The 26,238-nt window shown below is 32.9% G+C and overlaps 1 protein-coding gene across 4 annotated transcripts; it reads right to left on the reverse strand.

Annotated features, from left to right (window-relative positions):
• Nucleotides 1–583: 583 nt before the first annotated feature.
• On the reverse strand, nucleotides 584–25,551 carry LOC110618766 (secoisolariciresinol dehydrogenase-like). 4 transcript variants are annotated; one of them, XM_043958416.1, is made up of 7 exons: nucleotides 24,707–25,551; nucleotides 24,506–24,623; nucleotides 24,207–24,263; nucleotides 24,014–24,078; nucleotides 23,743–23,916; nucleotides 1,771–1,885; nucleotides 584–1,678 (listed from the first exon to the last, which is right to left on the reverse strand). In XM_043958416.1, the coding sequence occupies exons 6-7, from the start codon at nucleotides 1,809–1,811 to the stop codon at nucleotides 874–876; spliced, it is 846 nt and encodes a 281-aa protein (XP_043814351.1). In that variant the 5' UTR covers nucleotides 1,812–1,885; nucleotides 23,743–23,916; nucleotides 24,014–24,078; nucleotides 24,207–24,263; nucleotides 24,506–24,623; nucleotides 24,707–25,551; the 3' UTR covers nucleotides 584–873. The 4 variants fall into 4 exon arrangements, with proteins under 4 accessions (XP_043814351.1, XP_043814350.1, XP_043814352.1 ...); XM_043958415.1 differs by having other exon boundaries at nucleotides 24,506–24,630; XM_043958417.1 differs by having other exon boundaries at nucleotides 24,207–24,336; nucleotides 24,506–24,630.
• Between the last annotated feature and the right edge of the window lie 687 nt (nucleotides 25,552–26,238).

Genomic DNA, 26,238 nt, shown 5'->3' on the forward strand with positions numbered 1-26,238 from the left:
GAAGTATTCTGTTCTTCCTATTCTTGATTGGACTACATTATTCACTTATTAAATTCTTACTACGTGGATCTGTTTTGTTGTAATAGCTCATAACTTAGTTTAAGCGATTATTATGTAGCATCAATTAAAATAAAATTTAATTATAATAAATTTTAATTAAATATAAACAGAAGAGTTTTAGGCTTATGTAAATTCTAACATTATATAGATAATTAATTTAAAATTAAATAAAAAATTAATCTAATTAACCAACTAATCAAATTAAAAATTTAAATAATAACTAACTAATATATGTTTTTAACCAATTACAATAAAGGAAAAATTGTAATGATCAATTCTAACTATGACATTTTAGGTAATTCCTTTATCCCTTATATCAAATACAAAATTTAACACAATTTTTTTAAATTTATTTAAAATATCAATAATTTCAGTCTTTAGAAATTGCTTCAAGTCCTAACATTGGGGAAAACGATACTCCTCACAACCCACACGAGTTCCATTCATTAAAAAAAGTCTTCAGATGGGATAGCTTCAAAATTTTTTTATAAATAAAATTTTATTTATGAAAATATCAGGGAAAAAAACAAAAATTAAACGTTCACCATTCAATTTATATCGCATTAACTGGGACAGAGACAATCTATATCCCAATCAACCAAGAAGATATGGCACAATCAAACAAGAAAGCATAAAGAAACTGATCAAAACCAGCCATAAACAACAAAACCTGTTGAACATGCTTAGAAAGTAGAAACCATGAGGGACATGCATACAGCAATAAAGACAAGACACCATAATTAAGCGAGACCATCAACCCAATACCATAACTTCCATCAATGGAGGGATACTCCTGATTATACACATCACTGCCTAAGAAGAATGTAATCTTTTGATTGCCATTTCAATGGAGGGATTGGTTAGAGTATAGCCTCCATCAACCACCAGATTCAGCCCACTCACATACTTAGACTCATCACTTCCCAAATACAAAGCAGCTTCTGCTATATCTTCTGCTTTCAACACAGCGTGCTTCAAGTTCCCGGCAGCCGAAACCGCTTCCTGAATCTTCTCATTCTCCATCCCCATTAACCCTACAAAGCTCTTTAGCAATGGGGTTACAATTGCATATGGCGAGACACAGTTAACTCTGATCCCATATTGGCCCAATTCCACACAAAGATTCTTAGCCAAACCAACCGCAGCATGCTTTGAAGCAGTGTATGCATGCGCACACTGAAAGCAAGACACTGAAAGATTACTTCCAGTGAAGATAATAGAACCTTTCTTGGCAGGAATCATGACTCTAGCAGCGTGTTTGGCTGCCAAGAAACCACCAAACACATTGACATCGAGTACCCTTTTGAATTCTTCGTTGTCTGAGCTTAGGATTCCATCCATATTGGCTGGAAGTCCAGCATTGCTATACATAATATCAAGTTTTCCATACTTGGAGACGGCTAAATCTACAGCGTTTTGGACTTGAGAATCACGAGTTACATCGCAATGGGCATAAGTGATAATTTCTTCTGAGCCCAGTTCTTGGCAAAGAGAGTGGCCAAGATCATCTTGAACATCTGCAACAATGACCTTGGCTCCATGTTTGAGAAACAGCCTCGCAGTGGCCGCACCAATTCCGCTAGCTCCACCAGTAATCAGACCCACCTTCCCTTCAAGCCTGCTAGACACAAAAACAAATTAGCCTTTCTAATTTTTGATCTTCCATCAACCGATCTAAGTCAATGATTTCTTTTTATGGTTAATTATTACCTCTTGGCAATCGAGATTGCAGCAGAACATGCTTTGCTCATCTTGATCCCCTAAACTGAACGGAAGCCGATATGCTGTTGAATTTCTCTTAACTATAGTTGCTGGAATATATAGACTGCTTGAGATGAGAAAATGAAGTGGTGAGGATCTCCTGACCACAAATTCTGGGGACGAACTTTCAGGAATAGTATCTATTTTGTTTTGTTAATATTGTGAATGCTATAGCATGTGGGTATTTTAAACCTGCGTTATATGTATGCTGTAATTGGGTTCGTCATGTTTTATTCCTCAATTCAGCTTATTTGGCAGCGATGGTCAATTTTCGAATTCGGTAACAACAATGGTTGGGTTTTTTTCTTTTTCTTTACTTTGTTCCTCAACTCGGCTTATTTGGCATCAGGGGGTCAATTTTCCAAGCCAATGCCTGCTGTGATTGAGTTTTTTCTTTGCTTTATTTCTCAACTTGGCTTATTTAGCACCAAGGGTCAATTTTTGAGGCCGATGTTTGCCGTGGTTGGATTTTTCTTTGTTTTATTCCTCAACTCAGCTTATTTAGCACCATGTGTCAATTTCCGAGGCTGGTGCTCGCCGTGGTTGGAATTTTTCCTTTTATGTCATGCCCAAAGTTTCAAACCAAAGTTTTTAAAGTTGAAAGAAATGAGAAAAGGAATTTCATTTCCATTGCATCAAGATTACACCGATCTTTCTATTGAAAGTACCTTTTTAGATGCTAGATGTTCCAAGGACGGGGTTCTAAATTTCCCTACAGATCTTCGAGTCTATATAGTCCCGGCTTGACAACCTTTATAATTCGGAATTGTCTTTCCCAAGTCAGTGCTAGTTTGCCCAAAATAGCCCTCTTCCTGATTGCCTCTAGCTTTCTCAGAGCTAAGTCATCCACTTTCAAATTTCTCTTGCGGATCTTTTGGTTATAATACCTAGTTGCCCTTTATTGGTAAGTTGTTGTTCATACTCGTGCCTCATTTCTAATTTTCTCAAGGGCATCGAGGTTGCTTCTTAGCTTTTCACCATTGAGGCCTTCATTGTTAAATTGCACCTAGTGTGTTGGGACTGCTTCTGTTCCATAGGGCCAGTGAGAATGGAGTCTCTCCCATGGCCAATCAGGGAGTGGTTCGAAATGCCCACAAAATGCTAGATAGCTCTGTAACCCAATTCTTTTTGGCTCCATCTAATCACTTATTCAGTCCTTGGAGAATAGCTTTGTTTGTCACCTTAGTTTAGCCTTTTATATCCAGATGGGCTATTGAGGAGAACTTGTACTAAATCCCCATATGTCGGGTGAAATCCTTAAAGATTTTGTAATCAAACTGTTTTTCATTGTCGGAAATCAATGTCCTGTGTATTTTGAACCAGCAGATAATGTTTCCCATACAAAATCCACCATCTTCCTTGTCGTGATATTAGGAACAGTCTTTGCTTCCCACCACCACGAATCTTTTCTGCCTCACTGTCTTTGGAAACAACCTCAGTATGTCTATTCCCTATTGTGAGAATAGCCACGGGCTAGATATACTCAACTGCAGTGTTGCTGGTATATTGATTGTTGTTTCCCTTTTCAATACAAAATTCCTCTTAATACTTGATAATTAGCGGCCTTAGTTGCGATCCTTCGAGCTTCTATTTAATCTTTTGACAATTTTCTCATTTTGAGGTACTCTATGTATGGGCTCATCCAGCTCTAATCTCCGTACGCTTGCGTTATCGGGGCTGGCTTCTCAAAGGTTGGAAAATGTACTTGTTGCACATATACCTCATTTGAGAGTTGCTCTAGCTCTTCTTTTGACAATTTACTAAGTAAGTCAGCCTTCTCATTTTCATCCTGAGGTATCTACTCATATCGGACCATTATTCCTTGGTCGCTCAGTCTTTTTCTAGTGCTCATATTATGTTTAGGTACTTCTACATAACTGGATCTTTAGCTTGGTATACACCCTTTATCTGGTTTACAGCCAACTGAAAGTCACTACTTATCCTGAGGTTGGTCACTCCCACTTCTATGGCTATTTGCATGCCATTTATTAAGGTCATACATTTGGCCATGTTGTTGGATGCCAGAAACTCAAGCCATAAGGCATAGCATACCTTGAATTCACCAGGTCCTTTTAAGAGGACTCTTGCTCCACTCTTGGCTGAACTCGACGCTCTATCTACAAATAAATTCCAAGAAATTTTGGCTTCGGTCTACATGCTATTTCTCCTTCCTCTAATGAGGCTTGTTCTTTCATAGCTGGACCAAATGAACACTCAGCTATAAAGTCCACTAAAGCCTACGCTTTGATTGCTGTTCTAGGTCGTTAAATGAGACAACATGGACTTATTTCTATCGACCAAACCAGCATCCGTCCTGAAATTTCAGGTTTGTGTAGGATTTTTTTCAAGGGCTAGTTTGTCATCACCACTCCATGATGGTCTTCCAAATACATTTTAAACTTCCTTACTATTAAAAGTAGAGCAAAGACCAACTTCTCTATGTTCATGCACCTGGTTTCTATATTTTTTAGTACCTTACTAACATAAAAGATTGGTTTCTGAACTTCTTCTTCTTCCCTTACCAGCACGGTGCTCACGCTTGTTCTGATGCGGCTAAATAGATAAGGAGTTCTTCTCCAGCCAATGGACTGCTAAATACATGTGTGAAATTGAGATATTTTTTGAGATTGTCTTTTTGCCTTTAGATAATTTTTTGTCCATTCAAGGTTAGGTACCTTCCTTGATTTTTTGAAGAAAGGCAAACACCTTTTTGGCCATTTAGACATGAATCGGTAAAGCGCCAGAACATGTCCTTTCAGCCTTTGCAAATCTCTCACATAGGTCGGTTTAGACATGTTCAGGGTTAGGTACCTTTCTTGATTTTTTGAAGAAAGGCAAACACCTTTTTGGCCATTTAGACATGAATTGGTAAAGCGCCAGAACATGCCCTTTCAGCCTTTGCAAATCTCTCACATAGGTCGGTTCAGACATGTTCAGAATGGCCTCCACCTTTTCCGGATTCAGCTCTATACCCTTTCCACTTATCGTTTAGCCTAGGAACTTTCCTCCTCGAATGAAAAAGGCACAATTAGCTGGATTCAACCTTATTTGGTACCATTGTAATGCCAAAAATACTTCTTCTAGATCAATTAAATGTTGCTCGAACATGTGCTTAAGGGAGCCATAACTTGCCTCTGAAAGTTTGACTTTTGCATCTGTAAGAGGACTTTAGTCCGCCAAACCTACTGCCAAAAGTCCCATGTCGAGCCGTTTTCAACTTGTTCTCTGCATACTTTCTTATATACTTTTAGGGATTTCTTGGGATAGTTTTAAAAGTTGTAAAAGTTATATTTAGTCCCTCATTTAAATCCATCTATGTAGGATCAGACTTGAGAGACCGAAGAGGCTGGCAGTGAGATATCTGCTTCAGAGCTAGGCTTGCCAGAGGTGAGTAGAACTAACTAAACTATTAATTTAAAAAAATCAAACATTTTAAGCATGCTCATGCATCACGAATGCCATGTGTATAAATTAGATTCATTAGAATTCACGAATATGATGCATTTGCATAATTAATTATTGTTGTAGATGGATGTTGGATGACTCACTATCCCTTGAACATGTAATGTTATGTTATGCTATGATAGATATGAAAGACTAGAGTGCCTATTCTATGCCTCTGGCACTATGATTATGTTATGTTTAAGAGAAAATCCTGAGGAAAATCCTGAGGAGCATCCTTTGTGAGCCAAGCACTATGGATATGTTATGCTATGTTTAAGAGGAAGTCTTGAGGAACATCCGTTGTGAGCCGGACACTATTAGAATTATGGAGTACTGCTGGTGACAAGTCCATCTTAATGTGAACTATTTGTGTTCTGACACATTCATACGATCTTATATCTTATTAAACTATTTTATGTTATGTTTCTGCTCACTAGGCTCTAATAGCTTATCATTTTCCCCTGACCCCAGGTTTGCAGTACTAGTGCTAGCTTAGGAGGTCAAAAATGTTCTATGGTATAGATTTTTCTAATAGTATAGTTGTGGACATGAAACATATGATAGTTTAGAATTGTGCTTTACCAGATTTTTCTTTTATGATCCCTTTGTTAATAATTTTTTATGTAAAAGTTTTAAGTTTAAACTATATTTGAACCTAACAGAAGCATGTAATGATGACCATACTGGAGCATTTAATGAGGGCTCTAGTATGAATTTATATTTTCAGTTATGTATTTTAGTTCACAAGATGTAATATTCATGTATGTTTTAAGATCATGTTTGAGATTATATGAGATATTGTAGGATGTATAGTAGGCTTGCTACAGGCTCCGATGACCTTAAGTCGATTTGAACTCAAGTGCTACTGGTAATCTGGTTTCCAAGTCATTATAGAGTGGTATTAGAGCCCTAGGTTTATATGGTCGGACCTTAGAGTGTTAGGATCATAGATGTTAGAGGACAAGCATAATTACAAAAATATATGTCCACTAGGGATAGGATGTAGAGTCTTGTCTTGATATATGTATGCCTATGTGTAATGTCATGACTATATGTATGTGTATTAATGATATGATGTTTATGTTATAGGTTCATGTGTATCCACATGAATCACCTTATGTTAGATGTTTATGTGTTTAATGTTGTTTTTCAGAAGACAGGATGTGCGGATCACATTGATCTGCACGATTGACCGGAGTCCCACCTGAAAATGAGGGCATGATGCCCTTCCTCTTGTTGGTCTATAAGAGCACGGACAAGTAGAAGTAACAGGGGAGAAGTGTCAAGGGACCCTAGAAGGTCATTTGATGTAAGCAGAAGAATAGATTTGGATAGGATGTCTGCAAATGTCAGGGAATCAGTGGATCAGGATCAGAGGAGAGATGAAAGTTTGGGTATGAGCTTTGAAAGAAAGGGTATGGGAGAGCCTAAAGGAGGAACAGGAGGTGCTCAGACCTTAAGATCTGCCTATCAACCTCAATATCAGCCTTACCCACAAGGACACGAGTATCAGATGGGAGGCTCAACCTACCACCCGTACCCCTCATACACGCCCTATCCTCCCTACTACCCACCATATCCACCCTATTCTATGTTTTCACTTCTACTACATTACTAGAATCCGACAAACCCTAACTCAAGGAATGCTGCACCACCACCTCCTCCCTTAACAAAACCAATCATTCCTGAAACTCAATCACCTAAACCTAACCCATCAGCAGGGAACAAGGTAAAGATGACAGATTACCTAAAGTTGTATGTTCCTAAGTATAAGGAGAGCCTAAATGAGGAACAGGAGGTGCTCAGACCTCAGGATCTGCCTATCAACCTCAATATCAGCCTTACCCACAGGGACACGAGTATCAGATGGGAGGTTCATCGGATTACTCTACCTACCACCCGTACCCCTCATGCACGCCCTATCCTCCCTACTACCCACCATATTCACCCTATTCTATGTTTTCACTTCTACTACATTACTAGAATCCGGCAAACCCCTAACTCAAGGAATGCTGCACCACCACCTCCTCCCTTAACAAAGACAATAATTCCTGAAACTCAATCACCTAAACCTAATCCATCAGCAGGGAGCAAGGTAAAGATGACAGATTACCTAAAGTTGGATGTTCCTAAGCATAAGGAGGGTGACGAGATGACCCGTTTGAGTACATCAAAGCAGTGAAAATGATAGCTGATGAGTTAAGAGCTAGTGACAGTAAAGCCATTCAGATGGCAGATTTCACTCTGAAGTGCAAGAAGGCGAAGGAGTGGTTCAAGAATTGTATGGAATTGAAACTGGATAGCTTATCTTGAGAGCAGTTTGCAAATGAGTTTGCACGATGGGCTTTTCCAGATAGTCCAAGGGAGTTAAAGGTGATAGAATTTTGAGCAGTTAAGGCAGACTGAAGAAACGAGTGTAAATGACTACACAGGCACTTTCTAGAGTTGTTGCAATGTGTAGGTCAAGCTTATGACACAAACCAGAGAAAGGCTAGAATACCATGAGACACCAATCTAGATATTCTTCCCTGATCTTAGCAGCAAAGAGAGAGAGTTTCCACACTATAGTAGATGCAACTAGAAAGATGGAGACTAGTACTATCATTCAGGGAACAAGGAAGCAACAGGTGACATAATCATCGGGTTCTAAGGCCTTACAGCTGTTACAGGAAATAGAAAGTGGAATAAGCCCACTAAGAAGATAAGAAGACTAAAAGACTAAGAGGAATAAGTTCTGGAACTAGTTTGGGAATGGACAGTGGTTCAAGCTCTGGTTCAGACAGCTCTAGATGTGTTAGATGTGGAAATCCACACAGAGAGCCTTGTCGGTTTGGGACTATAGCTTTTTATAGATGTGGACAGGATGGACTCATGGCATGTGAGTATCCCAATACAGCCAGGATGACACAATACCAATAAATAGCTTCTGGCAGTATGGCTCAGTTAACAGCTTTAGCTACATCTCAGGGAAAATGCGAGGTAGAGAAAGAGGGACAATCTTTTCTTCAGCAGGTTTCCAAGGAGAAGGTCCTTCAGCGCCAGAACAGATCTTCATCATGACACAGCAGGAAGCCAACACATCAAACACAGTGGTATCAGGTAAATTCACTATTGGGTATTCTAATGTATATGCTCTTATGAATCCTGGTTCCTGTCATTCTTTTGTTTCTTCGAGGTTTGTAAGCATTTTGGGTTTGATAACTTCTAGGCTAGAGTGTCCTCTTTGGGTCAGTGGCCCAAGTGTGATCCGTCTATGACAAAGTCAGTCTGTCGATTTAGTCCAATTATAATTCAGGGCAGGTGCCTTCCAGCCCACCATGTGACTCTAGATTTGATTGATTTTGAAGTTATTTTAGGGATGGATAGTGATTCTCTACTCATTGTGCTACCTTGGGCTGCAGAGCCAAGGTAGTTAGAGGTTCAAAAAACAAGATAAATCAAAGGTCGTCTTTGGAGGAGCAAAACTCAAGCGTGCTAAAAGGTTTGATATCTGCCTTACAGGCTCATAAGTTGCTTAGGATGGGTTGTCAAGAGTTTTTTGCTCATGTCAGAGAGTTTGACAGTTAGGTTAAGGAACCAGCTTCAATGCCTGTGGTTAGAGAATTTCTTGATGTTTTCCTAAACGATTTGCTAGATTTACCACTTGATAGGGAAATAGAATTTAAAATTGAAGTGTTACCAAAAACTAGACCCATCTCTATTCCCCCTTACAAGATGGCATTTGCTAAGTTGAAAGAGCTACAAGAACAGTTATAAGAGTTGGTAGACAAGGGTTTCATCCGATCTAGTACCTCACCCTAGAGTGCTTCAGTATTGTTTGTGAAAAAAAGACTGGATCCCTGAGACTTTATACTGACTACAGACAGTTGAACAAAGTCACTCCCAATAATAAATATCATTTATTTAGGATTGATAATTTGTTTGACTAGCTAGCAGGAGTCGGTTATATCTTCAAGATAGAATTGAGATATGGGTATCATCAGTTGAGAATCAGAGAAAAAAACGTACATAGGACAACTTTCAGGATCAGATATGGGTATTATGAGTTCCTAGTAATATTGTTCGGGCTAACCAATGCCCCTTCAACATTCATAAATCTCATGAACAGAATTTTTAGAAAGTTTATGGATCACTTTGTTATTGTCTTTATTGATGATATCTTAGTGTATTCTAGGAATGCAAAGAAGTATGGCCATCATCTGAGGAGAGTGTTGCAGACCTTGAGAGAATGGGTTGTATGCTAAGTTCTCTAAATATGAGTTCTGGTTGAGGAGTATCTCTTTCTTAGGATGTGGTGTCAGAAAATAGAATCGAGCTAGACCCTAAGAAAGTAGAAGCAGTAGCTAACAGGTCCAAACTCGCTACAGTAACAAATATCAAGAGCTTTTTGGGCTTGGCAGGTTACTACATTAGATTCATTCAGGATTGCTCCAAAATAATTACTCCTATGACCAGGTTGACTTAGAAGAATCAGAAGTTTGTTTGGTCAGATCAATATGATTAGAGTTTTCAGGAATTGAAGAGAAGGTTGACATCAGCACCAGTGTTAGCTCTGCCTATGAATAATGAGGATCTCACAGTATTTTATGATACATCTCGAGTGAGACTAGTTTATGTATTGATGCAAAATGATAGGGTAATAGCTTATGCTTCTGGGCAATTGAAGAAGCACGAGTGAAAATTACCCTACCCACAATCTAGTGATGGCAGTTGTGATCTTTGCACTCAAGATATGGAGACACTACCTGTATTGGGTGAAATGTGAGATCTTTACAGATCATAAAAATATGTAATACATTTTGAGTCGGAGAGAGCTGAACTTGAGGTAAAGAAAATGGATAGAATTAGTGATTATGACTGCAAAATCTAGTATCATCGAGTAAAGCAAACATAGTGGTAGATGCCCTTAGCCGAAAATCACTTAGCAGTTTATCCCATATGTCAGGGAAAAGGAGACCAATGGTGAAAGAGTTTTACAGACTTGTTAATAAAGGCTTGCAACTGGAGTTGTCTAATATAGGTGTTTTAGGGGTACAGATAAAGTGACACGTGTTTTTAAAACAAGGGGCATAGAAACAACACAAGGACCTAGAGATAATAAAAATAGCAGGAGTAGTTCAGCTAAGTAAGAATGGTGATTTTAGGTTTGACAATAGAGGTATTCTTTGCTATGAAAATAAATTATGTGTACTAGATTATATAGGATTGAAAGGAGATATTATGAGAGAGGCTCATAATGCCAGGTATAGTATCCACCCTGTAACCACCAAGATGTATCAAGATCTAAAAAAAGTGTACTGGTGGCATTCTATGAAGAGAGAAATGGCTCAATTTTTGTCTACTTGTGAGGTGTGTTAGAGGGTGAAGTAGGAGCATCAGAAGCCAGTTGAAATGTTCATCCCACTACCGATTCCATAATAAAAATGGGAAAATGTGGCAATGGATTTCATAGTGGGATTACCAGTGACATCCAACAGACACGGCTCTATATGGGTAATAATAGACAGATTGATCAAATTTCCTCACTTTATCCCTGTTAGGAATGTTTACTCTAGACAAACTGTATAATCTATATGGAAGAAATCATCAAGTTGTATGAGACTTCAGTTTCTATCGTGTTAGATCAGGAACCCTAGTTTACCTCCATATTTTGGTAGAGTTTGTGGAATTCTATGAGCATAAGGTTAGATTTCAGCATTGTTTTCCACCCAGAGATCTACCATTGGGATGGCTCCCTATAAAGCTTTATATGGGAAGAAGTGCATATTACCTGTCTATTAGGAAGTAAGAGAAAGGGCTTTAGTAGGGCTAGAATTAGTAGAGATCACCAACAAAGTGGTGTCTATTATTAGAGAAAAATCAGAATAACTGTGAGTAGGCAGAATAGCTGTGAGTAGGCAGAAGAGCTATGCAGACATTCGTAAGAAGCAAGTTGTCTTCCAGAAAGGAGACATGGTATTGCTTAAGGTGTCTCCTATGAAAGGGATGATTCATTTTTATATGTTATGAAAATTCGTATTAAATCCAAGTAAGGTTCTCAGTGAACCTGATATAGAGATCCTAAGAGATCTTACCTATGTTGAGTAACTAGTACAGATTATAGACATATCAAAAAGTTGAGAAATAAGAAAATCACGATGGTAAAGGTTTTATGAAATCACCACGATATGGAAGAGTGTACCTGGAAACCAGAGAGTTGATGCTTAGAACCCTCATCTCTTTTGAAGTAAGTTGTTAGATAGTTTTATGTGTTTTCTTGATGTGTTTGCATGTACGGTTGAACATTTGAGAATGAATGTTCTTAAAAAGGGAAGAATGTAATACTCAACTAAACTCTAGTGCCAGAATTCTAACTTTTCGATTAATCTCCGTTGAAATCCAGAATCTTCGATTTGAAAGCTTTAAAAGAGTAAAATAGATTTTTATAAAATGAATTTGAAGTATTTTAAATGTACGGTTGAACATTTGAGGATGAATGTTCTTAAAAAGGGAAGAATGTAATACTCAACTAAACTCTGGTGCCAGAATTCTAACTTTTCGATTAATCTCCGTTGAAATCCAGAATCTTCGATTTGAAAGCTTTAAAAGAGTAAAATAGATTTTTATAAAATGAATTTGAAGTATTTTAAAAGGTGTTTAAAAAAAATATTTAGAAAAAATTTTTAAGATCTGGCCGTCGAAAGTGGCTTCTCAAGCCTATATTAAAAGGGCTCTAGCCCGAAAAGGAGAGGAATTTTTCTCTATTTTCGGGCAGAGGTGAGTCAAAACACCTTCCTTAATGTTTTTGAGTTTATTTCTTCATTTTCACTTCAAAAAATTCACAATTCTCTCTCTCAATTTTGAAGATCAAGGTTTTGGGTTAGTAGCTTAAAGTCTAGAGTGCTCAAACATCCTTCATCTCTCCAAAATCCTTATTGTGGTCGTTGTTTTATCTCAAGGAGGTAAGTAAATCATTGCCTCTCTTCTGTCCTAAAATTCTAAAGAGATAGTGGATGAATTCTTGTTTTATTGATGCATGTTGAGATTAATAGGTCTTTTGAGTGGTTTAGGACCCTGTGGTATTGACTTAGTATGGTGTTTGAAGATCTAATGTGCTTTGATCTTATTTTGAACCTGCTGTTTAAGTGCATAATTGGGTTTGGCATAAAGCCAAAACCCATATTCGGTCGCCGAAGGTCCTTTTGGCCGCCAAACCTATGCTTGAAGTAGCTATCTTTGGTTGCCTAGCCTGCCTCCAAAAATCCTCTATCCAGCCATTTTCAATTCGTTCTCTACATGCTTTCTTATATGCTTTTAAGGGTTTCTTGGAATATTTTTAAGAATTATAAAAGTTATGTTTGGTCCCTCATTTAAGTCCATTTGTGTAGAATCAAACGTAAAGACTGTAGAGGCCCACAATGAGATAAGTGTTTCAGAGTTAGGCTTGCATCAGCTAGAGGTGAGTAGAACTAACTAAATTATCATTTTAAAGAAATCGAACGTTTTAAGCATGCTCATGCATCACAAATACCATGTGTATATGATTAGATTATTTTGCATTAGAATTCACAAATATAGTGCATTGCATTGCATTATTGTTGTTGTGGATGGATGTATCACTCATTAGCCCTTGAGCATGTTATATTATGTTATGATAGATATGAAAGACCAGGGTTTATTTTATACCCCTTTCACTATAATTATATTATATTAAGAGAAAGTTTTGAGGAGCATCCTTTGTGAGCCAAGCACTATGGATATTTTATGTTATGTTTAAGAGAAAGTCCCGAAGTGCATCTGTTGTGAGCCAAACACTATTAAAATTATGGAGGGTTACTAGTGACAAGTCTATCTTGATGTGTTGTTTGTGTTGTGGCGTATTCATACAATCATATATATCTTATTAAACTATTTTATGTTATATTTTTGCTCGCTATGCTCTAGTAGTTTATCCCTTTCCCTTTTCCCTAACCCCAGGTTTGTAGGACCAGTGCTAGCTCAAGAGGTCAGAAATATTCCATGGTATAGCTTTTTGTAATAGTATAGACAATTGGGCATGTTTTAAGTTTAAGGTATGTTTGAACCTAACCATACTGGAGTATTTGATGAGGACTCTAGCATGAATTTATGTTTTCAATTATATATGTATGCATATGCTGAGTTTCAATTAACGAGATATAATATTCATGTATATTTTAAGATCATGTTTGGGATTATATCACATGTTATAGGATGTATAGTAGGCTTGCTACAGGCTCCAACTACCTTAAGTCAATCCGAACCCTAGTACTGGTAGCAGTCTAATTTCTAGGTTGTCACAGGCAATTACTGCTATTAGTGCTCGATGAGACTCTCCCCGACTTGGTTCTTCTTCATCCTTATAAAAAGGCTTGAGCATGGCATGGAAACAAGGTGAGCCTCCACATGAGTTGACAACTTCACCTTATAGCTTTTTGTAGGACCAGTGCTAGCTCAGGAGGTTAGAAATATTCCATGGTATAGTTTTTTGTAATAGTATAGACAATTGGACATGTTTTAAGTTTAAGGTATGTTTGAACCTAACCATACTGGAGTATTTGATGAGGACTCTAGCATGGATTTATGTTTTCAATTATATATGTATGCATATGCTGAGTTTCGATTAACGAGATATAATATTCATGTATATTTTAAGATCATGTTTGGGATTATATCACATGTTATAGGATGTATAGTAGGCTTGTTACAGGCCCCGGCTACCTTAAGTCAATCCAAACCCTAGTACTAGTAGCAGTCTAATTTCTAGATTGTCACAGGCACTTACTGCTATTAGTGCTCGATGAGACTCTCCCCGACTTGGTTCTTCTTCATCCTTATAAAACGGCTTGAGCATGGCATGGAAACAAGGTGAGCCCCCACATGAGTCGACAACTTCACCTTATATGCAATCTTGCCAACCTTCTATTTTGTAAGGAAAGGACCCTCATATGGCTAAAGTATACCTTTATGCACCTTACTGTGTGAGGAAGGAGCTTCATTATTACCAAGTCCCCCTCTTGAAACTCAACATGTCTTCTAGAAGCATCAACCCACTTATTCATTTTCTTTTGTGCCTTAATTTCTTTGCCGCATCAGAATTTTCTTGCCACCCCTTGGCAAATTTATATGCTTTTGAGCTCTTTCCACTATATTGGGGAGCCACGGTGAGTAGAGGTAATGGCTGCTGCGCCTTAGCCACCTTAAAAAGACTAGCTCCTGTTGATTCACTCATTTGCAAGTTATAAGCAAACTGGAGATATTCAAAAGCTACACCCAGTCCCTTTGATTTGACACTCATGAAGTGTCTTAAATGAAGTATTTTACCCATTCTGTCTGCCCGTCTATGGATGTAAGCTAATAGAGAAGTTTAAGTTGGTACCCATAAGCTTGAACAGTGTCCAAAACCTCTCCGTGAACCTTGCAGCTCGATTATTAATGATGGATCTTAAAAGTCCCCAGTACTTGACCACATACAAAGTAAGTCTTCATATAATATCTCGGCACCCTTATCCTGTTGACATATAAAGCAAGTCTTCATATACAACTCAATGTCATCTGGCATCCATGGCTAGAAGTACATACGATAACATGCAACTCACATCTGGCTGTCCAGTCCACAAGAATCATGGCACTCCCATATAATGTCTTTCTGCAGATGTCTCCACTACGACACATAAAGATACCAACACCTATTTTCAAAAGGTCCCGTTTGCCACATACCTACACAGTCTGCCAGCCTTAGTGAGGTTCAACAACTCCTGCACTCGAGTGATAATGTTTAATTTTATATTTCCTGAGTGAGAGGATATTATGATGATTTTCCAGCTAGATAGTCCTACCACTTTTTCTCTTGGAGAGGCTCATATATGTTGGAATACTTTGACGATGTTTGAAATGATATATTATATTCTAGAATTATGCATTAAAAGAGAGAGAAAATGACATAAACTGGAAGCAAATGAAAGAAAATGAAATTAAAAAAAAAAAAAGAAACAATAAAGAAAATAGTAGAAAATGAGGAAAAAAAGGGAAAAAGGAAATAAAATGATAAATAGAGGAACAAGTGAAGGAAATGAAAGAAAAGGGAAATAGAAAACTAGTGCAATTAAAAGAAAGAGAATGAAAAATTATTTGAAGAGTGAAAAAAAATAAAATGAAAAAAAATAATAATATAAGCAATAATGAAGAAAATAGAAGAAAATGAGGAAAATGGAAAAAAATAGGAAAAAAGAAATAAAAGGTAAGAAATGGAGAGCAAATGAGAAAAAAAAAAAAAAGGGAATGAGAGAAAATAGAAGAGAGTTAATAAATAAGAGAGCATGAAAGAAAATTAAAGAAAAAGCGAGGAAAAAATGAGAACAAATAAAAGAAAAAAAAAATAAAAGGGAGAGACAAAGTGGAAGGAAATGAAAGAAAAAAAAAAAAGAGAGAAATTGGAAGAGAATGAGAAAAGGAAAAAAAATAGGAATGGAAGAAAATGAGCAAAAGGGAACAGAAAAATGAATAAAAAATGAAGAAAAAGGGAAAATGGTAGAAAATGAAAGAAAAAAAGAGAAAATTAGTCAAAAGAAAATAGAAACAAGAGAAAATAGAATGAAATGAAAGAAAAGTAATAAAAAATTATAGAAATTGGAAGAGAATAATATAAATGAAAGAAAATAGGGAAAATGAAAGAAAGAGAAAGAATGGAAGAAAAATAAGGAAAAGTGAAGAAAATGTAGAAAAAGCATAGAGATTGGAGGAAAAAGTAAAAGAAATGAAAGAAAATTGGATAAAAACATAACAAATAAAAGAAAATAGAAGGAAATGAAATAAAAAGTTACTGATAATGAAAAAAAAAATAAAATGAAATTAAAAAAAAAAGAAAGAAAAAGACTGAAATTGGAAGCAAATAAATGAAAATGAGGAAAATGAAGAATAACAAAAAAAAATGGAAGAAAATGCGAGCGAAAATGGAAAAGGAAAAGAAAACATTAAAAGATGGAAGAGAAAATGAGGAAAAGAGAACAAAATGAAAGAAAAACGTAGGGAAAATGGGAGAAAATAAAAGAAAAAAAAAAGAAATAAAAGAAATTCAAAGAAAATGAGAAAATAGGAGAGAAAATATGAGAGAAAATAAAAGAGTGCTAATAGAAAAGAGAAGGAAGAAGCATATAAAAGATAATAAAATCAAGTTAAAGAAAAAAGAAAGAGAAAATGAGAGAAATTGCAAGAAAATAGAGGAAAATAAGCAAAAAAAAAAAAGAGAGAGAGAAAGATAAAAGGAATAGAAAAAAGAGAAATAGAAGAAAATGAAAGTTGGATGAGAAAATGAAAAAACTGGAAGGAAATGAAAAAAGTAGAAAAAGAGAAATTGCAAATTAAAGAAAGACATAGAGAAAATGGGAGAAAATAAAAAAAAATGAAATAAAAAGAAAAAAAAGAAAATGAGAGAATAAAAGGGAGGTAATATAAAAAAGGAATGAAGCAAATTAAAGAAAAAAAAAAGATAGATTGAGAGAAATTGCAAGGAAATGGATGAAAATGAAAGAAAATAAGCAAATAAAAGGGAGAAGAGAAAAGGAAGAAAAAAAATAAGAGAAATGGAGGAAAATGAAAGTTGGAAAAGAAAATGAGGAAAAATAAAAGGAAATGAAAAATGAGAAAGAAAATGATGGAAATTGGAAGCGAATAAAAGAAAATAAGAAAAATGAGGAATAATGAAAAAAATGATGAAAATGGAAAAAAGAAAAGAAAATGTTAAAAGGAGGAAGAGAGAATGAGGAAAGAGAACGAAATAAAAGAAAAAAAGTAGAAAAAATGAGAGAAAATAAAGAAGATGAAGTAAAAGAGAACTAATAGAAAAAGGAAGGGGGAAGAATATGAAAAATAATAGATGCAAATCAAAGAAAAAAGAAAAGAAATCGAGAGAAATTATAAGAAAATAAAAGAAAATGGAGGAAAATGAAAAAAAATAAGCAAACAAAAGGGAGAAGTGAAAAAGAAAAAAAAAAGAGATAGAAGAAAATGAAAGAAAAAGGAAGAAAAATGAGTAAAATAGAGAAAATTATAGAAAATAGAATAATTAATGAAAATTAGAAGAAAATGGAAAAGAGAGAAAATAGAAGAAATGGAAGAGAATGAGAGGATATGAAAGGAAATAATTGAAAAATGAATGCAAAATGTGGGAAAGTAAGAAAATTAGAAAAAATGAGAGAAAATAGAAAGAAAAGAAAAGTAGAAGATATGAGAGAAAGAAAAGAATAAAATAAAAGAAAATGAGAGAAATTAACAAATAAAAAAATAGAAGATATGAGAGAAAATAGAAAAAAAATGGTAAAGAGAGAGAAAATGAAATATTATCAATTCAAAGAGAGAGAAAATGATATAAACTGGAAGCAAATGAAAGAAAATGAAATGAAAAAAAAAACAATAAAGAAAATAGTAGAAAATGAGGAAAAAAAGGGAAAAAGGAAATAAAATGATAAATAGAGGAACAAGTGAAGGAAATGAAAGAAAAGGGAAATAGAAAACGAGTGCAATTAAAAGAAAGAGAATGAAAAATTATTTGAAGGAAATGAAAGAAAAAAAGAAGAAAAAAAAAGAGAGAAATTGGAAGAGAATGAGAAAAGGAAAAGAAATAGGAATGGAAGAAAGGGAACAGAAAAATGAATAAAAAATGAAGAAAAAGGGAAAATGGTAGAAAATGAAAGAAAAAAGAGAAAATTAGTGAAAAAAAAATAGAAACAAGGGAAAATAGAATGAAATGAAAGAAAAGTAATAAAAAATTATAGAAATTGGAAGAGAATAATATAAATGAAAGAAAGTAGGGAAAATGAAAGAAAGAGAAAGAATGGAAGAAAAATAAGGAAAAGTGAAGAAAATGTAGAAAAAGCATAAAAGAAATGAAAGGAAATAAGATAAAAATATATCAAATAAAAGAAAATAGAAGGAAATGAAATAAAAAGTAACTGATAATGAAAAAAATAAAATGAAATAAAAAAAAAAAGAAAATGACTGAAATTGGAAGCAAATAAATGAAAATGAGGAAAATGAAGAATAACGAAAAAAATGGAAGAAAATGTGAGCGAAAATGGAAAAGGAAAAGAAAACATTAAAAGATGGAAGAGAAAATGAGGAAAAGAGAACAAAATGAAAGAAAAACGTAGGGAAAATGGGAGAAAATAAAAGAAAATAAAATAAAAGAAATGAAAGAAATTCAAAGAAAATGAAAATTCAAAGAAAATGAGAAAATATGAGAGAAAATAAAAGAGTGCTAATAGAAAAGAGAAGGAAGAAGCATATAAAAGATAATAAAATCAAGTTAAAGAAAAAAGAAATAGAAAATGAGAGAAATTGCAAGAAAATGGAGGAAAATAAGCAAAAAAAAAATAAAAGAGAGAGAAGATAAAAGGAATAGAAAAAAGAGAAATAGAAGAAAATGAAAGTTGGATGAGAAAATGAAAAAAATGGAAGGAAATGAAAAAAAAGTAGAAAAAGAGAACAAAATGAAAGAAAGATATAGAGAAAATGGGAGAAAATAAAAAAAATGAAATAAAAAGAAAAAAATAAAATGAGAGAATAAAAGGGAGGTAATATAAAAAGGAATGAAGCAAATTAAAGAAAAAAAAAGATAGATTGAGAGAAATTGCAAGGAAATGGATGAAAATGAAAGAAAATAAGCAAATAAAAGGGAGAAGAGAAAAGGAAGAAAAAAAATAAGAGAAATGGAGGAAAATGAAAGTTGGAAAAGAAAATGAGGAAAAATAAAAGGAAATGAAAAAATGAGAAAGAAAATCATGGAAATTGGAAGCGACTAAAAGAAAATAAGAAAAATGAGGAATAATGAAAAAAAATAGGAAAATGGATAAAAGAAAAGAAAATGTTAAAAGGAGGAAGAGAGAATGAGGAAAAGAGAACGAAATAAAAGAAAAAAAAGTAGGAAAAATGAGAGAAAATAAAGGAAATAAAGTTAAAGAAAAAGGAAAAGAAATTGAGAGAAATTATAAGAAAATGAAAGAAAATGGAGGAAAATGAAAGAAAATAAGCAAACAAAAGGGAGAAGTGAAAAAGAAAAAGTAAGAAAAATGAGTAAAATAGATGAAAATTATAGAAAATGGAAAAGAGAGAAAATAGAAGAAATGGAAGAGAATGAGAGGATATGAAAGGAAATAATTGAAAAATGAATACAAAATGGGGGAAATAAGAAAATTAAAAAAAATGAGAGAAAATAGAAAGAAAAGAAAAGTAGAAGATATGAGTGAAAGAAAAGAATAAAATAAAAGAAAATCAGAGAAATTAACAAATAAAAAAATAGAAGATATGAGAGAAAATACAAAAAAAATGGTATAAGAGAAGAAAATGAAAAAAAAGAATGTGAGAAAAAGTAGAAGAAATTAAGGGTGAAAAGAGAAAAAAAAAAAAGAGAAAAAAGGGAATAAAATATAAGAAAATGATAGAGAAGCAAAGAGAAATGAGGAAAAAAGGGGGAGAAAATAGAGTAAAAAGAAATGAGAAAAGAGAACAAAATGTAGAAAAAGCTAGAGAAAATGATAGAAAATAGATGGAAATAAAAATAATAAAAAGAGAAAATTGAAGAAAATGAAAGAAAATAAGAGAACAATAGAAAATAAGAAATAAAAAAATGGTAAAAAAAGGAATATAAGACTGAGAAATTGAGGAAAAAGAGAAAATAGAAAAATTAAGAAAAAATTGAAGAAAATGAAAGAAAAAATGTAGAAAAACAGATAAAAATTGAAAGGGAAGAGAAAATGAAGAGCAAGGATAAATGAAGAAAATGGATAAAATAAAGAAAAAAGGAAAAAAGGAGTGAAAATAGAAGAAAATGGAGAAAAAGTGAAAAAAGATGGAAAAAAAAAAAAAGAAGAGAATGTGGGAAAAGGGAATAACGTGAAAGAAAAAAAAGGAGAAAAAATCAAAGAAAGAATGAAATGAAAAGGAGAGAAAATTATAGAAAATAGAAGGAAAGGAAAGGAAAGGAAAGAGATGTCGAGAGAAATTGAAAGAAAATGAGAGAGTGGAAAAATGCTAATATAAAAAGAAAATAGGAGAAAATAAGAGAAAAAGAAGAAAAAAGAAAGAGGGAAATTGAGAAAAAAAAAAAAAAGAGAGAGAGAAAGGAAAAATGGAAGGAAATGAAAGAGAAAAGGAAGAGAAAATGATAGGAATTGAAAGGGAAGAGAAAATAAAGAAAATGGAGAAAAGTGAAAAAAATAGAAAAAATGAGAAAATTATAAAAAAGGGAATATATGGAAAAAAGAGAGAGAATCAAAGAAAGGGAATAAAATAAAATAAAAAGGAAAGAAAAAGAAATAGATAATTAGAGAAATTGAAAGAAACCGAGAGATAGAAACAAATGAAAGAAATTGAAATAGAAAAAAATGAGAGAATAAAAGAGAGGAAATATAAAAAGGAATGGAGAAGTATGAAAGATAATCAAAGCAAATTAAAGAAAAAGAAAGATAAAATGAGAGAAAATGGATGAAAATGAAAGAAAATAAGTAAATAAAAGGGAGAAGAGAAAAGGAAGGAAAAAAAAAAGAGAAATGGAGGAAAATGAAAGTTGGAAAAGAAAATGAGGAAAAATAAAAGGAAATGAAAAAATGAGAAAGAAAATTATGGAAATTGGGAGCGAATAAGGGAAAATAAGAAAAATGAGGAAAATGGAAAAAAGGGAAAGAAAATGTTAAAAGAAGGAAGAGAAAACGAGCAAAAGAGAACGAAATAAAAGAAAAAAAAGTAGGAAAAATGATAGGAAATAAAAGAAATGAAATAAGAAAAAAGAGATATGAGAGAAATTGAATGAAAATGAGAGAGAATAAAAGAGAACTAATAGAAAAAAGGAAGGGAAAAGAATATGAAAAATAATAGATGCAAACTAAAGAAAAAGAAAAAGAAAAAAAAATAGAAGATATGAGAGAAAATAAAAGAATAAAATACAAGAAAATGAGAGAAATTAAAAAATGAAAAAAATAGAAGATATGAGAGAAAAATAGAAGAAAATGGTAAAAGAGAAGAAAAATGATAAAAAAGAATGTGAGAAAAAGTAGAAGAAATTAAGGGTGAAAAAGAGAAAAAAGAAAAGAGAAAAAGGGAATAAAATATAAGAAAATGATAAATGGAAAAAAAAAAAGGGGAGAAAATGAAAGAGAAGGAATAGAGAGAAAATAGAGTAAAAGGAAACGAGGAAAAGGGAACAAAATGTGGAAAAAGTTAGAGAAAATGATAAAAAAATAGAAGGTAATAAAAGTAATAAAAAGAGAAAATCGAAGAAAATAAAAGAAAATAAGAGAACAATAAGAAAGAAAAAATAAAAAAATGGCGAAAAAGAAATATAAGACTGAGAAATTTAAAGAAAAGAGAAATGAAGAGAAAATAGAGCAATTAAGAAAAAATGAAAGAAAAAATAAAGAAAAACCGATAAAAATTGAAAGCAAAGAGAAAATGAAGAGGGAAAGGATAAACGAAGAAAATGAATAAAATAAAAAAAGAGAAAAAAGTGAGCGAAAGTTGAAGAATATGGAGAAAAAGTTAAAAAGATGGAAAAAAGAAGAGAAATTGGAAAAAGGGAATAACATGAAAGAAAAAAAAGAGGAAAAATAAAAATCAAAGAAAGAGAGTAAAATGAAATGAAGAGAGAAAATTATAGAAAACAGAAGGAAATGAAAGGAAAGAGAAGGGATACTGAGAGAGAGAGTGAAAAAATGCTAATATAAAAAAATAGAAAAAAATAAGAGAAAAAGAAAAATTAAGAAAAAAAAGGAGAAAGGAAAAATGGAAGGAAATGAAAGAGAAAATGACAGGAATGAGAAAATGAAGAACAAGAAAAAATGAAGAAAATGGAGAAAAGTAAAAAAAACAGAAAAAAGATGAGAAAATGGAAAAAAAGAGTATTATAACATGGAAAAGAGAGAGAATCAAAGAAAGAGAGTAAAATAAAATAAAAAGGAAGAGAAAATTATAGAAAATAGAAGGAAAGGAAAGAAAAAGAAAGAGATAATTAGAGAAATTGAAAGAAAATGAGAGATAGAAGTAAATGAAAGAAATTGAAAGAGAAAAAATGACATGAAAGAAATGAAAGAAAAAAAAAAAGAAAGAAAAATGAGATTAAATTGCATGAAAATAAGAAAAATGGAAGAAAATTTGAGAAAAAAGAATAAGTTAAAAAGAAAAAGAAAATAGGAGATGAAGGAAAATAGAGGAGAATGAAAGAGAAAAGGAAGAAAAAATATCAAAATTGAAATTGAAGAGAAAATGAAGAGAAAAAATAAAAGTAGAAAAATGGATAAAATGAGGAAAAGTGGAAAAAAAATGAGTGAAAATGGGAGAAAATGAAGAAAAAGTGAAAAAAAGATAATGATGAAAAATGGAAGAGAATAAAAGAAAATGGAAGAAAAAGTAAAAAAAATATATAAAGAGGAAGAAATGAAATAAAATAGAAATAAATGAAAGAAACTAAAAGAGAAAAAAAAAATAATAGAAAGGAAATTAAAGAAAAATGATGAAAATATGAGAAAAATTGCAAGAAAATGAAAAAAATGGAAGAAAATGAAAAAAAAAGTTTAAAATGAGAGAAAAGAAATAGAAAAAGAAAAAATAAGAGAAAATGGTAGAAAATGAGAGGAAGAGAAAAATGAGGAAAAAATAAAAAATTAAAGAAAATATAAAAAAGTTAAGAAAAAAAGAGAAAATTAGAGAAATTAATCAGAAAAAATGAGAGAAAATAGAGATAATTAAAGGAAATGAGAAAAAATAAATAAATAAATAACAAGGAAAAATAAAAGAATATTGCAATAAATTTGAAATCCATTGCTAAATGAATTAGTAATAAATTTAGCAATGAATATATTATCAATATGTTCCTTAGTAAAATGGAAAAAATAGTAGAATATATATATAAAAAAAAAAGATTAAGAAGAGAAAATGAGAAAAAGGCCAAGAACATGAAAGGGAAAGGAAGAGAAATGGATGAAAGGAAAAAGGAAGAAAATGTGAAAGGAGAAGGGAAGAGAATATGAGTTTTTTATTAATTTTTTTTAAAGGGTTTATAAAAATAAAAAAAATGATATTATTTATTATAATTTAATAATAAAATTCAAATTTTGTTATTAATTAGTTACACTCTTAATTTAGTTCATAAATTAGTAACGAATTTAACGATTCATTATTAAAATTAGTAGTAAATTTAAATTTATTTCACGCATTTTTATCACTAACAATGAATAATAGATTTCAATAATAATGAATTATCAAATTCATTATTAAAATTAATAATAGATTTAAATTTATTTCAAATTTAAATTACACGTATTTAGCACTAACAATAAATAATAGATTTTAATAATAATAAATTATCATATGCTGATTACAAATTTAGTAACTGATTTCAATATTAACTTTATTCGCTAGAAGTAACTTCCCAGAAGCTAAATTAAGAAATAAAAATCACTTCAATTTACAGTTTTGCAGACAAGAAGGTACCTTAAATTGCTGACGCCAAGTTAAAGGACTGAACAAGAAGTAGAGTTTGCTGAATAGGATGAAAGTCCATACTTGTTGGATCAGAACCCTGATTTAATGTACGTGTCACAGTTTTGGGCAGTTCATCAACTACATTAAAAGCCAGTCCTTGATGATCTTGAACCGAATTATTTCCTGGCATCATTATGTGCAGAAGGTATAAGAGGTATAGAAGTAGAAAGCAAACCCAGACAATGAATAATGTTCTCATTTAGTTAATAGTTCAACCAACCTTGTCTGGAACTAGATATCTTGTTTTGAGAGCATCAGAATCTTCAAGACCTTTTGACATTGCAGCTATACCAGACAATTTGATGATGTTAAATATTAAACTATCAAAAAATTTCTTTGTTGATTGAGATATACATGTGAGTATTTAAGGATGAATAGCATCTGCATTAAGCAGCTAAAACTTTATTGCTTACAGCAAGACGGACACATGGATCACTGGGAATTTGGCTTGGATGTCCACAAAGAGAATGCTGCCAATTTAAAGCCGTCATATTAGATATTACATACCAAGGTCACTACATTCTTTATGGCTGATCAGAATTTCTACACCAAGAAATCAAACTTCAAAACTTTATCACTGGAATAAAGTGAAAACAAAAACAACTCCAAAACCACTTTGTAAAAGCCCCATATGCAACTGAAGAGAAGCAAAGGCTGCAGCATCCATTTGAAAATAAAAGAAATTTTCTTTCTTATTCTCCTAAAAGCTTACTTGTCTTTGATTGACAAGCGTCCGCAACCTTGAGCCTTCTATGTCGGGAAATTGCAATTTATTGCGGAAAAGGGCATTAGCCTGGATAAGCTTATTTAGCTCCCGCCACATAATTTCCCTGCGATCTAAGGACCCAATAATCACCAACTTAAAAAGGAAAAGGAAAAGGAAAAGAAAAAATAATCCAAATGACATTCATACCGGAAATAATCCAACAGGAATCTAAAGCCGCAGCCCGATCAAGCCTGGTAAATTATGGGATCGTAAGCAAGCGCAATATGAAAGCCGAACCAAAAACATTAGTAAAATAATTTCACCCAATCCCGATTCTTGCTAAGCCTAGCCAACAAATGAAACGAACTGCAAAATTCTGAAGATGAGAAGACTTCATAAACCAACAATATGATTTCACCCAAGAAAAGAAACAAAAATAAAAGAATTCATAAATCCCCTGGAAGGACTCTCATTGAATGAAGATTTCACTAATCTTTCATTTAAAAATGAAAGAAACCTACATTTAAGTGAAAATCAAAATTAAAAAGAATTCCGCGATCGCACAAAGAAAATTCAAATACAACAAAGAAGTGCCAAAAAGAAAATCAAGAAACACAAACGAGCCTCCATTTATTTGAGTGAGAGAGAGAGAGATGCGAGGGGGACTCTCATTGTCAATTAAGGAAAAATTTTCACTCATTTTCATTGAGAAATGGAAGGAAACTTCATTCAAGTGAAAATCAAGATTGGATAAAAAAAATTCCCCATCGCCCAATGAAAACACTGCTTTATTGATCAAGATCATTCAAAGACAATAAAGAAACGCTAAATGTTTTCAAGGTATAATTCAAATTAGAAAGTAGGAAAAATTTGGGGTCTTCAGAGATTAGAAACAGTAAAGAAATTTGAAACAGAGGATAAAGAAACAGAGCAATTCTTCAATCTTCAGCCATTTTCTCCCCACTCAGCTCTCCACTCTTTCCCCATATGACGTTTCTGCTTGAGTTTTGGAGGCTCTTCAGCCTCGAGTCTTGAGCGAAGGGAAACTTATAATAGAGGCTGACGCACTTATCATATAACGGTTGTTATAATTCAAAATGCTATTGATGGGTCCCGCGGAAGATATTTCCCTGGACAGATGTCTTCAGTTTATTAAAAGATGAGAGTGACGTTTGAGGTATGTCGTCACGCTCTTGTTAAGTAAGTGCGGTACTCCCCCTATCATAGAAAAACTTTCCCGGAATTTTTATGTTTCTTGATTTAAACTAAAGTAAATTTTTTTATTATAAAAATAAATTAAACTTGAAGGAAAAGTATTTAATTTTTTATTATAAATTTATGTAAAGTGATGTTTGTTTTGGAATGTAATTATTTTACGAAAAATATATTTAGTTACAGAATGTTTCAAACATATAAATATATTTTTATATAAATTAATATCATACAAATTATGTTTAATTAATAACATTTTGATGCTCCGATTGCCAATTCAGCATAATCATGGTTTAAAATAAGTCATGAACCGACACTATAAAATTAAATGGTAAAATATGATATGTGACAAACACAGTCTCATTTGAAAAAATTAAAATTCAGACATCTTCAAACACCAAATTCATCATAATACTCATATTTTTTCTATAAAACATAAGTTTCAGTATAAGGTTACCGTTATCAAACACAACACAATATATCTCATTATATTTATAATCGCGAGATCATTTATTTATCCACCGATA

This window comes from Manihot esculenta, chromosome 7 (assembly GCF_001659605.2).
Source record: "Manihot esculenta cultivar AM560-2 chromosome 7, M.esculenta_v8, whole genome shotgun sequence".
Lineage (NCBI taxonomy): Eukaryota > Viridiplantae > Streptophyta > Magnoliopsida > Malpighiales > Euphorbiaceae > Manihot > Manihot esculenta.